This window comes from Plasmodium berghei, assembly GCF_900002375.2.
Source record: "Plasmodium berghei ANKA genome assembly, chromosome: 5".
Taxonomy (NCBI): domain Eukaryota; phylum Apicomplexa; class Aconoidasida; order Haemosporida; family Plasmodiidae; genus Plasmodium; species Plasmodium berghei.
The window spans coordinates 800758-818188 of NC_036163.2; the positions used below are offsets into that span (position 1 = coordinate 800758).

Genomic DNA, 17431 nt, shown 5'->3' on the forward strand with positions numbered 1-17431 from the left:
AGCAACACATTAAAATAAAAAAAAAATTATATGCTTGTAATAATTTTTAAAAAATCTGTTCCAATAGTGTATAAAACCTATAATGTTTACCTTAAGATACATTATTAATAATTTTTTTTTTAATATAAAGCGTTATATAAAAAAATTATTATATAAATTGGGACAAAATGGGGTTGTAAAAATGTTATGTATATATTATTAGTGTATATATTTTATGCAATTTTTAATGAATCTAAATTGTTATTGTCCCACAAAAAATAGCTATATTTTTTTTTTATATCTAAGGGACGAACTTATAAATATATAATATGCATGTACACTATTTTTATATGCATTTTATACAATTTAATTGAAAAAAACAATATATGTAAACACCGTTGTTTTTTTCATAAGCTTTTTTAGTACCTAAAAATTTATATTTTTTTACAATTTTTATTTTTCACAATTTTTATTTTTTTTTACAATTTTTAATTTTTTTACAATTTTTTTTTTTGCACAAGTTCAATTTATGCATAACTATATATAATAGCAATTTAAAATAAAAAAAAGTGTAAAAAAATATTTATGATACATTTATAAAAATTTATTAATTTAAATGCTCGAGAAAATTGTTATATATATAACTATATATGTATCTATAAACTTATATAGATGAAACATTCTTATACAATTACGTTGTTATTATAATTTATGTGTATAATATTTTTTAATTTAATACCATGTTACCACTAATAATTTTTTTTAATATTTATCTGCATTATATATACACAATTTCCTTTTTTTAAGCCTTTTTTATGTTTTTTATTACAATTTTTTTCATTGATATTAATATGTTTAATTAATTTTTCTATTTTAAATAAATTTACTCCATTTATTATGTATATTGTAGTTATTTATTTATTTGAAAATTAAACAAATGTTAAATATTTTAATAAACAATGAAATTAATTATATTATATATGTATACACCACAACGTGTTTTATAAACACATGCATATACACATTTTTATACACACTTGTAAATTAAAAAATTAAATTTTATAAAAATGCCTTTTGTGTTTTTTTTTAATATATCTACAACGTAAATGTTTGTTCATTTATATAAATAAATAACGAATTAAATCATTTTTTAATTATTAATTTGAATTAAAAAGCCATTTTTAAAATATATAGATGTACTATATATTTATATAACATATAATATATATGTGGTTATGTATGTTACTTAAGTTAAATAATCAAATGAACGATGTACCTAAATTTTCGTTTGATTTAATTGTATGTTAATTTGCTTTTAATAATTCCTATTGACGTAAATTGAATTTTGTATTTTAAGAAGTTATCAAGATATATATGTATACGCTTATATATTATATATATATTTGCTCCCACATATATATATTAATTTTGTTCTTTTAATATATTATTATATGTATAAATGCTATCTTAATATCATTGTTCGTTTAATGTTTAAAAGGCACTTGTTTGTAAGTTTAAAAATTTATAGTATATACACAAATTAAAAATATATCATATATGTATATATATTGATGTATTATGAAGTATGCTTATATTTTGAAAATACTGTTGTTATAGTCTTATGTGTTATTTATTGATTATGTCATTCAGTGAAATTAAATTCATATAATTCATATAATTCATATTTGTGTATTATATAAAACAGGTTGCGTTTAATTAAAGGTGTAAGTAAATTCATGGGTTAAACTCAATTTTTTTCATTCGCTAATTTTTTAAATATGCAACATTTAAATTTATAAACACATATATATATATATATATTTTTTTTTGCCTTTATTTTATTTTTTAACTATCTGTTGCTCATTTAAATATAAACGTATTTTGCACACGCATGTGAATGGATATTTCTTCTATCACATGCATATGTAAATAAATATGTATATTGTGTATCCAAAAAAATAACCACTGAAGATGTTTTTATACCTATATACACATTCATAGTAATATATATATTTGTATATATATATGTGTGTGCATGTGAGTCGTTTTGCTTTGTATTTTTTGTTTTTTCCCGTGTAATTTTTTCTTTTTATAATTATTTTTTATAATGTAACGCATGTTTATTGTTATATGTAATATATATTCATTGTATTTATATTGTATAATTCATGTATATGTATATTATAACATTTTTTTGTATAAAAGCATTGACAATATATAAAATATATTTGGTTTCTTATATATAGAACAATTTTTTTGCAGTGCTTACGGACAGAATGCATAATATATAATTTTTTTGAAATAAGAAAACAATTTTGGCAGTAAATATATATAGAGAGATAAAGAGACAGCAATAAAAATATATGACAAATAAAGAAGGTTTAATTTTTAAATATTTAAGTTTTTTTGGTATTTTTGTAAAATTTTGTTAATTAAAATATTTTCTATAAACTTTAAACATTTTATATAAGTGTACTAAATATATATATATATATATATAATTTTGCGTATATGCAGCTTTTTTTATTAACTTTTTAATTTTCATTCTGTATATATAACCTATATAATATTTTTTTTCTTCACAAGCCAGGTAAAAAATATATAGCTATCTATTATGTATTTCAAATTTTTTTTTTCCAGTTAGCTATAATTATATATAACTTTTATTGAAGTATTAATGTTTTAAAGAATATGTACGTGTTGTTATAACCATTTATATGCATTTTTAATATACATATATATGTATATGTTTACATTTAATGAGATAACGTTTTGTTTTTAAAAAAATAATACCATGTGATTTTATGCCATAATTAGTGTACAACATACATAATTATTCATAGTGAGAGAAAAAAGTATAAATATAATTTGAGTGAGCTATTATACATTATTCCACATAAATTACAACTATGCATTTTTGCTTATTTGTTAATTTTCCGTAATAAAAAACTATCCACGAGTTATTTATTTGAACATGTTTGTAACATTATAAAAATTACACTTATATACATACATACATACACACACACACACTTATATATGTAATTAAATACGTAAATATATATATTTATTTATATACATATTAATTTTTATTATTATTCATATTTATAGTTGCCTACAATATTAATTCTTTAATAATTTTATTTGTTGTATCTTACCGATGTTTGTATATCATTGAAATTTCATAGTTCAATGTGTGAGATTTATATAAATACCATTAAGAACTTTTTTTAGATATATGTTTGAAGTATTTTAGATACCTTTTTAATATATGTACATTGGTATTTTTTTTAAATATATACAATAATTAACGCTACATTGTTCTTTTGTATATCTTTATATATCTTAAGCACCTAGATTAATTATGTGGTTTATTTATCTATATACATATGTATTACACGTTTGCATATTTTTATTTTTGAAATGGTAATATGAAAATTGTTAATTATGCATATTTTTATTCGAAAGACTAAAGACATTTTTCTTTCGACTTTTTTAAATTATTTATTTTCATATATACATTGTGTTTATTAATGTATGTAAGATAATATTTAGTTATTATTATAAAATATAAATATACAACATTAATGTAGTATCATGATATTGTTATAATAATATACATATAAATTATTAAAATTTTGATTCCTTAAAAAAATGTTAAGTTGCAGTCTCAAATGTAGTATGTTGCCTTGTGTACACATACAGAATTCAAAGAATGAAGTAAATATCGAAGACTCCAAGGAAAATAGTTCGCCGCAAAGCGATAAAAATGATGCAGATATCAATGAATTGAATAATACTAGTAACGACAATAATAATATGTGTGATAAATCGTCAGACGATTTAAATTTAAACATCGATCCGTGTTATACCAATTCTATTAATATAAATTCTAACATGGATAATATAAATATGAATGAGGATTCTAATGAAAACATGGATACATATATAAATACAACTATGAATCATAATGCAAATTCAAGCACAGATTCCCATAGGAATGACGATTTTAAATTTAATATGAAAATAAATTTAAGCGCATATCGAAATATTTATGAAAAGGGGAAGGATAATGCGCAGCCCAAAAAATATAATTCATCTGTTCAAAAGGGTAGTAAAGGAATTTTATTAAATACATATAATTATTATTTTTATAACAATTTTGGTGATATAAATAAAAGAAATAAAAAAAGAGAAGACGGTGTAAATACTTATTTTTATAAAAAGGTATCTCGTAATGTACCTAACTGTTATGAAAATGAAAGCAGTCAAAATGATAGCGATGATGATAATGCTGAAAAATCAAATTTACACAATTCGAAAAATTATAATTGCAATAAACAATTTTTCGGAATAAATTCTTACGATAAAGTCTTTTTAAAAGAGTTAAAAATAACTAATATAGATAATAAGTATAAAAAAAGGAACGTCAAAAAATATTCTATTCCCTTCGAGCCAAATTTTTATAATAGTCGATTTTTTTTTTCTGATAAAAATATAAATGAAAATTATATTGAAAATAGTAAAAATACAAAAGTTATCAACCATTTATCCGTCAATAATAATGATGATAATAATATTGAGAGTTACAATGACATTGAACATTATTCATATGCTTTACAGTTTGAAGGGCCACCTCCCCATTTTTTAATACTAAAACGGAATAATATAACAAACCATTCAACTGTGGTTAAGAAAATATCTATAAATAAAAATATTTCTTTTAATCTTTCCAAGTTTATTGCAGAAAAATACATACATATATTAAATAAAAATATAAAAAGGATTGAGAAAAGGCTGAACAGGTTAGAAATCAATAAAAATGTCAATAATAATAGCAATAGCAATCATAATTCTATTGGAGATGTTAACGAATGTGACAAAGTAAATAATGCTAGTAACAATGAATGTGTTTCTGATAACAATAGTAACAGTCTCATAGATAGTAACAATCATAATGGTTTGGATAACCAAAAAAGTGATGACTATAATAATAGTACATATTCTGAAAGTAATAGAAATAGTTATAATAGTACGAGTTCTAAAAATTATGATGAAAACAATAATAATAATGATATGAATAATAATAGTTCTTTGAATAGGGATGACAATACTGCTAATAATAATGTGAATATTAGCTTTGCAAATAGTGAAAATGACAATGATTGTAATAAAGCAAATCCTGAGTGTGATACAAATAAAAATAATGAATATTCAAAATTTCCCTTAAATAGTCCCCCTGACAATATAGATATAAATTATTTAAATTATGAAGATGAACATATGGGAAATTCATATGATGAACAAATGTTTACAAATGAATGTTTAAATATTGATTTGGATAATATTGTTTTTAACTCAGATGCAGAGGGATATATAAAATTTTTGAATAATGTAAAAATATATGTTTTACAAAGAATAGAAGATGAAAATAACATTCCTTTAGATGCAAAAAAACTCCTTGGAAATAAACTGGTTATTTTGGTAAAAATGAAACAAGGATTTTGTGTAAAATCAAAAACATTTATTTTTGAAAATGTGAAAGGCATAGAAAACGAATATAAGTATAAAAACAAAAATGATAATAATAGCTCTAATTGTTTGGAGATCAAAGTAGAAAAATTTAGTGATCACGATTCTTTGAATAGTAGTAAAAGTGTCAAAGGCATGAATATTTCGAACGTGTGCAATAATAGTAATAATAATGATGAGACAAACAGCGAGAATGCCAATGGAATAACATGTGAAGATGATAAAGAAAGCAATAAATATGTGGGTTCAAATGGCAAGGATCAGCATAACGATAATGATTTATATAATATTATTATAAAAGAAGAAGTTCCTGACAAAGAAACTGGAAATAATTATAACAACGATAAAGACGTAATTATAAAATGCGAACCAGAAGATAAGAATGTAAATTCAGATAATATTTTGGATAGTGATGCAAATAACGAAACACAGGAGAAAGAATTATCAGAAAATTATAAAAAACAAATATACAATTTTATACATGATAATATATATATAAATTCATATATTTATGACAGTTTTGAAAATACTTATATGAATAAGAATTTTTTTAAAAATGATGTTATTATAGTTAATATGGAATGCCCAAATGATGAGATCATAGATGATGCCCCATATTATATATATGAATTAAATAAATTTGTATTTATAAAATTTGTAAAATATGAGAATTATATAAAAAAAAATCACAAAATAGCCAAAGGATATATAGAATATTTACTTCAAAGTAATATAAAGTGTATAAATAATTATATGATAGGTATAAGATGGATACCTGATTTGTTTTCTTATGAATATTATGTTTGCAAAATTACTGAAAAGGACATAACATCTAGAGATAATTTAACGAATGTAAAATATAATTATTCTTTAATATCAGAAAAGGACTCAAATGAAGAACCGCTAAAATATTTAATAGATTATGAGAATAAACCAATTGATAGTGTTTTAGGGGTTTTACATGAATATTATCAAGCAAGTTTATTTACAGAGAAATGTATTTATAATTTGTTTAAACTAGTATTATTACGCATTAGTATGTATATATACGTTTTTAATTCAAAAGTTATTACATTAGACTTGGATAAAGCTATGTATAGAATGAAAAAGTTTTCAGAGCCGATAAGTTTACTTGATGATAATGGACTGGAAGAAGATGATAAAATAAATACAAAGCGTGACCACACTGACGTTCTTCTTGATAATGTTACTGACAAAAATTATAATAGTGAGGAAATAAATAAAAGCGATAATTATTTCAATACAATTATAAATCAGAAAAATGAAAATAACAGTTATAACAGTGTCAATGATGGAGACCCAACTGGTATAGATAATAACGATAATGAAAAAAACAAAGGAGAAAGCACATCAGACAATGACACTAATAATGCTATCAATAATGGGGAATGGATACATGACAATAACAGTAATATCAACTACAATGAGATACTTATTAAGCAAGCAGAATATGAGCAAGACAAATATTTTCAAAATAAGTTACGAAATAAAAAAAAAGTAAGTTATAATTTAGATAATATATCTTTATCATTGAGAAATAAGGATAAACCTAGTAGTAGTAAGTTTGGAATATTAAAGGAAAATGGGGTAAATAATCACAATAATATTTTTACAAAATACTATACACCATCAGCTGATAACAAGATTGCGACTATAAACAATAATGATGGTATTAGTAAAGGGAATGGAATTTTAAACAAAAGAGGATATAATTCTAATACAAGCGATATTAGTGATGGGTCTCATTTAACAACCAAACATAAATATCATTTACGTAGTAATAATGCTCAATCTACGGATAATTATTCTTCTGAAGAAAATGCATCACGAAATAATTTAGAAGGTCGAAATAAAATCGTTAGAAATAGAACGCTATATAAAATGATGAACAAAACTGGACTTATAGAGCCATATTGGTGGTTTTTTTATAACTTATATGAAAATGCAACAATAAAAGACAATAATATGATTGAAGAATGCAGCAATACTCGAAGTGGGAAAAACTTTAATCTGACAAAAAATGAATCTGCATTTCGATCTGGGGAAAAGAAAATGAAAGTATTTAGCAAATTTGATAATGAATCTTCTCTGAAAAAAAAAGAAAGGACGAGCAAATTGATATATAATAAATTATTAGAAAAGAAGTACAATAGTAATTTGTTAAACCATATATTTGAAAAGAGAAAAAAAGTAAAAGTGAAATATATTTCCATGGTTCATGATGTGATATATAAAAAATTTATTTTATTAAATAACACAATATTTCCACGAAATGTGCATGAATCTGAAATATTATATGCATTATTTCCTCACGAACCTCAAACATTTATGTTTTTATATACTAATGATGATTACCAATATCAGAATGAGGTGTTTTTAAAAAACATAAGTTATAATGAATATATAATGGCAAGTAATAATAATCACTTAACTGGAAATACTCAAAGGGGGTTATTAGGAGATATTAGTAACAATATTGACATTAATTATTATGGAGATGGTATACTACCAATAGATGGGAAATATATATTGGATCATATTAATACAAATTCAAGCAGAGTGATTGGGAAAGATTTTGGAGTGGATCATTTAATATTAGGTGGGGGTGGTGGTGATGTAAATGTGAATATGATAAATTATGATGGCGATTCATCGAATTTGTTATTTTCCACATATAATAATTTGAAATTCAATAATATTCCTAATTATGATAAAATAAAAAAGGGTTCAATGAATGCAGAAGGAATTGGTAATTATAAAAATCGTTTTATGGATAATTATAATATTTTATTAAGTAATGGAAATGATTGTTTAAATAATATTAGTATTGGATATAATGATATTAATAATAATTTTGGATACATAAGCAATATTGGTTATGATATTGGTGGTGATGGTACTAATGAATTGATTGAAAATAGCTTTTTACAAAATCCATCATCTGGATATCATAAAGATTTTGATTTTGAAAAAAAGAATACCAAAAAGAATAATAATGATAATTATTATTATTACAATTATTTTGTAAATGGCGAAAAAGGTGGTAAAGCTCGAAATAATAATAATTCTAAAAGAAGTGTATCTAATGCCAATTTTGGTAGAGAAGGTGTTGGTAGTAGATATTATGACAATTATGGTGATGATGAAAATAAGAAAAATAAAAGTGATTATGATATGCCATTAGTTAAGAAAAGGAAAGGTAGCAGCAAAAGGGCAAAAAGTAACAATTTGCCAAATGTAAGAAATTATGATACTTTGTATCATAGTAACAAAGTTGAGTCAAATGCTAGTGGAAATAACAATAACGACACATCACTAATACCTATGGGTCCATTACCAACTGGTGTTTATTTTGATTCTGCAAGAAAGTTATGGAGATGTCAATGGAAAGAAAATGGTAAATTCAAAACAAAAGGATTTAGTTTGATACATTATAATACGTTAGAAGAAGCAAGAAAACAGTGCATTATTTATAGATGTGATGTAGGAAATATTCCCGTAAAAAGTGAATGGTTAAATCCAGTATATGTTAATTCATCTTATTTTTATAATAAGAAATGCGCAAGTAGTAGCAATAATAACAATAATAGTGTAAACTTTGGAACGCCACATAAAGAATTAAAAGCAAGCTCATTAAATTTAAGTAGTTTAAAAGATAAAACAGATAGACTTTCGGGACTGAGAGGAGTTGATGGAGGCTCCTCAAAAGTATTTGTATATGGTTCTAGCAAAGATTCAAGTGATAATTATTACGAAGGAAATAATAACAATGCTAATAATAATGTAAATGGACGTACCAGATATAGTACTAGAAATAACACAGCACCTAGCGAATCTCGTGCAGCAAATAATGATAGCATAGATGAAATAGATATATCAATTTTAAAAGAATTTGTTCAAAGAAATAAAAAGAGTGACACGTATGAAAAATCAGGCAAAGAATTAAATGGATATAATACTAAACACAATTATTATTATGATTATGATAAGATAAAAAATGTAATTCCAAATGAATTAGATGAACAGAATGATGATGATAATATTGACATGCAAATATTAAAACGAAATAAACATGTAAAAAGCAATGATGCTACCAATATAAATTCAAATTATAATGTTGAAATAAACGGAGATATAAAAGAGGGTAATTATAGAAATAACTACATATCCGATTTAAGTAATAATTTAGGGAACAATGTTGACAGGGAAAATGATATGAATAACATGTTTAAAAATAATTACCAGGATAAATTGGCTAATGGCGCATCGAATTCGTTTTGTTTGAATGTAAAGAACGAAAACAATGAGGGTGTAAAGAGTCAAAATACTGAAGAAAAACTAAAATCCGGATTTCAGGCATTACTAAATATGCTGCGTTTTAAGAATAAGAAAGGAACACCAAATGGGTCGAGCAATAATACGACAAACTTGTCAAATGGTATAGATAAAAATGTGTCTTATTTAATTGGGGATAATAAAAATAATGAAAAGAATAACAGCAAGTTAATAAATGGAGGATATAGTGTGAATAGTAATGGTAGTGATATTGGCGATGGCGAACAAAATGGGCATCGCGAAGGGGCAGGAATTCATTTAGTCGGCGCGAATGAAGAAAAATCATATCCTGATGATGGTGAAGAATATTTAGATAATAATAATAATAATAATAATAACAGCAGTACTAGTAGTAATAATAGTAACAATCTATATGATAATATAAAAAAAAAAAATAATGATTTGGAAAAACTTAGCAATCTTGGTGAGATAGGTAAATATTCTATGGATTTTTTAAAATTTATTAACGTTAAAAATAATAAGAATAACTATGATTTGCAATCTAATTTAAAAAATGGATATAATGGGATGTTACCCGACTTTTTATCTGGCATCAATGGAAATGAAATAGCTTTAAATATAATAAACAGAGGGAAGAAAAATAGTACTAATAGTAATGTCAATAATATTAGAGAAGAGAGTAATGGAAAATTGGATAATAATAATAAAGAAGAGTTTGGATATAATAATGATGGTTCTGAAGTATTTTTTAATGATATTCAGAACTTTTTAAATTTTGCAAAGAGAGATAATCCCCCTTCTGGTAATAACAGCGAATTTATGAACAAGTTAGAAAATATTGGGAATAGAAATATGTTAATAAATTATTCCAAAGGAAGTAGTAAAACAAAAAAAAACGCTCAACACAATAGTAATAATAATGATATATATGAAAAAATGAAGTACAACAATAATTGCATTGGGTTAAGTAGCAATGGGAATATATATGGTCCTGATGAAGATATTCACCATTCTGGTAATAATAACAATAATAATAATAATAATAGCAATAATAATAATAATAGCAATAATAATAGTAATAAAAATAATAATAGTAATAAAAATAATAATAGTAATAAGAATAGTAATAATAATAATAATAATATTAAATATGTGTACCTACTTGATAAGGATGGGAAATATGAGCAACCGATTAGTAGTAATAATAAAAACAATAATTCTGAAGAATTTTTTTTAAGACATTTAAAGTTGTTTACAAAGGAAGGAAAAGGAATGAGTAATAATAATGATAATAATGCAAATTCTGAAGAAGTGAAATATAAGTTGGGAGAAAATAGTAAGCAAACATTGGATTACGGAAATGCTGAAAAGGAGACAAATGATTATAACACTCGTAAAAAGAAAAAAGGAAATACGTTTTATGAAAATAATGATGATTATTATTATTATGATGAAAATTCCAACGAATATTTTAACAACTTCATGGATAATTATAATGAGAAATATAATAATGATGATGGATATAATAATGGAGTAAATTTTGAGAATAAATTATTGAATGATATGGATTATATAGATTCTGGATATGGTAATAAAAAATCTAAAAAAAAGTTTAATAGTTATATGGATTCAAGTATGGTTGTTAATAATAATGTGCCTGAAACTGAAACGAAGCATATTGAAGATATGGCCAATATGAACAATAGTATGAATAACACTAATAATAATATTGTTGGTAATGAAAATAATGGCATTAAAAAAGGAAATACTAGGTGCGAGGGCAATTCTAACATAGATATAAATTTAATAAAACAATCATTGCCCAAGGGTATATATTATGACCATGCTAAAAAATTGTATAGAGTCCAATATATTGTTAACAATTCAATTAAGACTAAAGGTTTTAGCGTAAAGAAATTAGGTTTAGCTGAGGCAAAACTTGAAGCGGAATCTTTTAGAAATTTTTGTTTAGAGAATGGGTTACTAAACTCGCGTAAAAGACGAATAAATTCCCCTTATAATAATAAAAAAGATGAAAAGAATTTTAAAATACTGAAAGATGATGATGAAATATTGTCTAACTTATTGTATTTATACAATTCAAATGCCAAGGACCAGGCTTTATCTCCGTGATTGTGCAATAAAGAAATTTGTAATGTATATATATGTATGCTTGTTTGATTTGGTGCAAAGATTGGGTAAGCATTATTGCGAGGTATCAGATTTTAAGGATATCAGAAGAGAACAAGTCAAGTCCGAAAGAACGATTCAAACATATATTGCACTATTTGTATTCCTCTGTATTTTTGCAGTTAAGTTAGGTTTTTATTAATAGAAAAAAAAAAGCCAAGTCTAAATCGGAAAAAATAGATTTGCGCATTTTTATGTATTTTTTTGTGAGCGTGTTTTAAATTATTAAGTTTACTTTTTAACAGAATAATATGAGTTATTTGCATTATATTTTATACGTAAATATTTATGGTACGTTCTGAATATTGTTTTAAGCCCTTTTTGAAGAATTAAAAAAAATGGCATGTTAGCATCTTTTATTTTATGTATATGCATGTTATAAATTTTACAAAATATTTGGATATGTCGTTTCTGTTAAATTATGCATATTTATTGTACGTATATTTTATGTTCATATATGTGTACTTGCCAAAATATTTTTTCTTTCTTTTTTTATTTTTTCCCTTTTTTCTTTTCTTTTTTATTTGGTTGTATATATTATCGATGTTTTAATTTTGCTATTACATTATAATGATTGTAATGAATGTGAGAAATCATTTCGTATAATTTTGTTCACATTTTTTATGAACATTATTTTGTTGAGTTGTGTTTTTAAGTTTGCATACATAATTATAAGTGTTATGAGCAACATATATGAAGTTATAATTATTTGAATATATATATTTTTAATATTTATAAAAATATTGTTTGTATATATTTTTGTTAATGCTTTTAAATTATATGGATATTAGCATTTATTAATTTTTGCTATGTTATATGTGTTTATTCTTTTTAAAAACCTGTTTGAGACACCTTTTTTAAGAATGTTACATTTATCTTTTAATAAAATGTATTAGTAACACAATTTTGATCAATTAAATGGTGAAAATTTTTTAAGTAGAGCGAGCAAAATTAATGTTGTTTTGTGAAATTTAAAAGTGGAGATCGATTAGTTCATTTTGCATGTGTTGGTTTAGTATGAGTTCTTTAAATGAGGGTATGTGTATTTCATATAATTATTGAATTAGTTATTATCATGGGAAAAATAATATATATTTTTTATTAGTTGTCATTATAAAGAGATTGTGTGAGTTATTATTTAGAGATCAATATTTGCGCTTATCCATTAAAGGAAAAATGGGACGGGTTTTCTTTCATTAATAAAAAAATTGTCATTTTAATTAAAAATATATTTATTGTTTTTTGCAGCATTAGGAAATATCACGTAGCATAAAAAATGCAATGAGGTATTATATACAAAAATTGTGAAAATTTTATAAAAAAATTAAGAAATAATATTGTTTAAAAAAAAATATTTTTTACCTTTTATTTTTGGATAGCAAATAGTATTTATTAAAAATTGTGATTTGTTTATATATAACTGTGGATATATACATAAGCAAATGAATTTTATAATTTTTTCAAAATTTTATGATTCATAAATTTGTTATAGAATGATATACATTATTAGTTAGTTGGGGTTTCCATTTTAGCATTGGGTATAATTTAACACACATATAAATTATATATTGTTTATTTATGCATTTATTAATATAATTCCTATTTTCACCTTTAATTATAGCGACTGAAATAATATGATTACATATGTATGGATCATAAGGATTATTATAAAAAAATATATAATATTGTATATATATATATATACATGTATGGTACAAATATAGAATCCTTGTTTTTACTTAATTTTTCTCCTTATAATATATGTTACAGTAAATATGAAAAAGATAATAATATGCTTAAATAAAAATGAAAAGATCAATTATAAGATTGAGTATATTTAGTAGAACTTATTTGAATTCCGTTGTTAATAATATTAATAAGGGATGTTATGGTTTTTTGTGTGTGCAAGGATTAAATTTTGGAAGCAAAAAGGAAAAAACTTATAAAGAAACAAAAAAAATTCGTAATTTATTGAAAATATCGGGGATAAGAAATGATGAAATAGAAAATATTAATACAAATAAAAAAGGAAAAGAGAATGTAAAAAGAATAACAAACGAAAATAATAATGTAGATTATAAATCATATGATATAAAAATTGAAGAAATTATAAAAAATTTTGACATAAAAATGAAAAAATTGTTAGAAAATACATTAACTGTTGACTTTTTCAATAACATTGTAGTTACAAAAGATAAGAAAAAATATAAATTATCTGATATTTCACAAGTAGTTATTAAATCATCAAAGACTATTTTTTTTTATCCATATATAATTAGTGATATACAAAAAATAATTCATACTTTAAAAGTTAAGGATAATACTTGGAACCCCACAGCACCTAATGATGGGCAATATATTTTGTTGCATATTCCACCATTAACTAATGAGATTAAATTAAAAAAAAAAAAAGAAGCAAAGGATTTATTAGAAAAAGTAAAAAATGATATTAGAAATATTCGGCATAAAATTCGAGATTTTATAGGGAAAAATGTTGAGGGTGATGAATGGAAAATTGAGGAAAAAAATAAATTAGACAATTATATAAAAAATAAAGTTAAAAATATTGAAAATGTATATGAAAAATATACTAAAAATTATTAGCTAGCTCATAGCAACTTATTAAATTTTTTACATTTCTATTTTTCAATAATTTGTAAAAAGGAAATATTTCAATTCTTGATAATTTTACAAATGAAAATATTCTTACTTTTGTGAGTCGACAAAATGAAAGGCTTCCTTTTTTTCTCACTTAATTCTCATTTTCCAAATTTAAATATTTTTTTTTTTTTTTTAAGTGATAATTTCGCTAGTTATATTTTTTTCAAGTCAACACTAGAATTATTTTGTTTATTTACCTATTTTTATGCATAAATGCGTGAAAATAAAAATGATTAAATAAATTAAAAGTTATAACGACAGATGATAGAAATATGGGGAAAATCACATTAAAAAGTTACAAAAAATTGACTAAAATAAAGAGGCATCCTTTTAAGGTATTTATTTTTATGATGAATCTCGATCTTTAGCATCAAAATAAGTTGTACATTCTCTGCATTAAAAATTAAATAAGTAGATATATAGTTGTATATATAACAGAGACGAAAAAAACTACATCATTGTCTTTTCACTTCGTTTGTTTTGTTTATATTTTATATTTTATATTTTTTGTTATACCCTGGATAATATGTTAACATGTGCCTTTTTGTAAAATAATATATTTGATCAAAATCATCTAAAAAAGAGAGGGTATAAATTGTGCAAATAATAAGGGGCTTTAAATGTAAGGATTAATTTTTATTTGTTTTGATTATTTATAGACTCGTTTAATAAACCTTTTAAATATTACCAATTGGAATGACAAAATTGGAAAATAATTTCTTTATATATGAGTAAGCATCATCGATATTACAATTTAAGGTTACATTTATGTAAAATATTATTAAATATAAAATATCATTAAGGTTAAAATAGCTAAAACATTATGAAATAAAGTGTGTGTGTGTGGATAACGTAAGGATGAAAGGAAGTGATTAAATTAAAAGTAACGCATGTATATATATTGATACCTATGAATAAAAAGTTTATTATTTTGGTTTTCAAAAAGTATATCATCGAGTAAGCATTTAAAATGTGAATAAACCGTAAAATCAAAATCCTCTTTTATATCAATAATATAATATTCAAAATCCTTTTTAAAAAGTATAAAAATAATAAGATTAAGATATTTATTTTAAACAAAAATAATGTAAATGTAATAAAAATGTATAAATATATTTGCCTATCTTATAAACAAATAAATGGATAATTGAAAATTTTGAGTTTTACATGGGGGAACATAATCCTGGCTATATTATTTTCTTTAGAGGATCTTATAATTAAAATATCTAGAAATAAAGATATGTTTATTAAAACGAACTAAATTATTTATGAAACAATATCAAGATACACACTTGTATCATCATATATAATACGAATAATCAAATACAACATTTTCTAAAATTTTTTTTATTTTTTTGAGATACGTGTAATGCCAGTGTTTTTCATAAGAAGAATGTTTTTGGAGTCCTCACAAATTCCTATATATACTCTTTTTAAAATTTCCTTAAGTTTTTTTTTATTTCGTCCTTTTTCATTATTTGAAATATTTTCTTCATCAGCAAATTCAACCTGTAGTTCGTTTGAATTAGTGGACTTTAATTCGCACATGTTTGTATGAAGTATAATAGACATATATATTTATTTTATATTTGATCAAACTTTTATTTAGGAGCTATATTTAAAATACTCTACATGTATGCAAACTCGCCTATATATATGTATACATGCATTTTTGTTTTCTTTTTATGTTAATAATTATCAATAAGATTAATTTATATTTTTAAATATGTAATTATAAAAAAAAATATTAAAATAATAAAACTTGACTACACAAAGACATTTGGCGATAAAACCTTTTCTCCAAAGATAGACATATGCACAGAGGGAATAAAATGGTGATTTTTAAAAATACTTATCATTAAGATATTTTTTGCATTTTTTTATTTTCGAAAAAAAAATGATAAAATTAAATGTAAAGGAGGTAAAACAAACTTTGGTTTTATTTAAAAGTTAAAAAAATTCTTACGACATGCATATATGTGTATTATATATGCGTATTATATTTGTGTATTATATATGGGTATTATATTTGTGTATTATATATGCGTATTTATATTACATACAAAATACATTTTTTTTTATTCTAAATTTTGTATATATTTCCAAAATATGCATTATCATATAATTTTTATTTGTAAATATTTATATTTTTTTATGTATTAATTTTTTCTCTATTCCCAATTAAATTTTGTATATTTTTTATCATTTTTTTAAGTTGAAAAAAATTAAAATATACAAAAATTGCGTTTAAAAAAAAGGATTGCTCTGATATACTTTTCCTAATTTGTATATGATAAAATAAATTAATGGTATTTTGAGTAAATTTTTCCATTCCCATAAAACAATTTATATTTAATATTTTAATTTCAAAAAAAAAAAAAGTGAAATATAAATAAGGACTTAAAATAACAGATAAAACAAGGAAAAGATAAAATGTGTTTGATAAAATAATGCATTAATTTTATATAATTTGTAAAAGGTACATATTTAAAACCTGTATACATTGAAAGGAAAAAAAATACATATATAATATTGATATACCATTTTGTGAGGTTAGTGGGTATTGCCAAGAGGTACTGTTTAAAACTGCAAGTAGAAAAAAAAATCATAAATAAAAAACAAAACATAAAAGATTAAAACAAAGTTCAGATTTATATGTGTGTGAAAATAGTACATTTAATATATATAACTTATTTACTTTCAAATGGCTAGATTTTATATAACTTTGGAGTTTTAAATAAACTATCAATTT

The 17431-nt window shown here is 22.6% G+C and overlaps 3 protein-coding genes across 3 annotated transcripts; 2 read left to right on the plus strand and 1 right to left on the minus strand.

The window, feature by feature from the left end:
• Positions 1-3633: 3633 nt before the first annotated feature.
• On the plus strand, positions 3634-11961 carry PBANKA_0521700 (AP2 domain transcription factor, putative; the record flags this gene model as incomplete). Its single annotated transcript, XM_034568472.1, has 1 exon — positions 3634-11961. One exon carries the CDS (start codon positions 3634-3636, stop codon positions 11959-11961), a length of 8328 nt encoding a protein of 2775 aa, XP_034420458.1.
• Positions 11962-13824: 1863 nt separating this feature from the next.
• On the plus strand, positions 13825-14622 carry PBANKA_0521800 (ribosome-recycling factor, putative; the record flags this gene model as incomplete). The annotated part of the gene is made up of 1 exon (XM_034568473.1): positions 13825-14622. One exon carries the CDS (start codon positions 13825-13827, stop codon positions 14620-14622), a length of 798 nt encoding a protein of 265 aa, XP_034420459.1.
• Positions 14623-15024: 402 nt separating this feature from the next.
• PBANKA_0521900 (conserved Plasmodium protein, unknown function) lies at positions 15025-16227 on the minus strand (the record flags this gene model as incomplete). The annotated part of the gene is made up of 6 exons (XM_034568474.1): positions 15025-15070; positions 15196-15253; positions 15368-15492; positions 15588-15709; positions 15847-15905; positions 16044-16227. The coding sequence occupies 6 exons, from the start codon at positions 16225-16227 to the stop codon at positions 15025-15027; spliced, it is 594 nt and encodes a 197-aa protein (XP_034420460.1).
• Positions 16228-17431: the final 1204 nt, after the last annotated feature.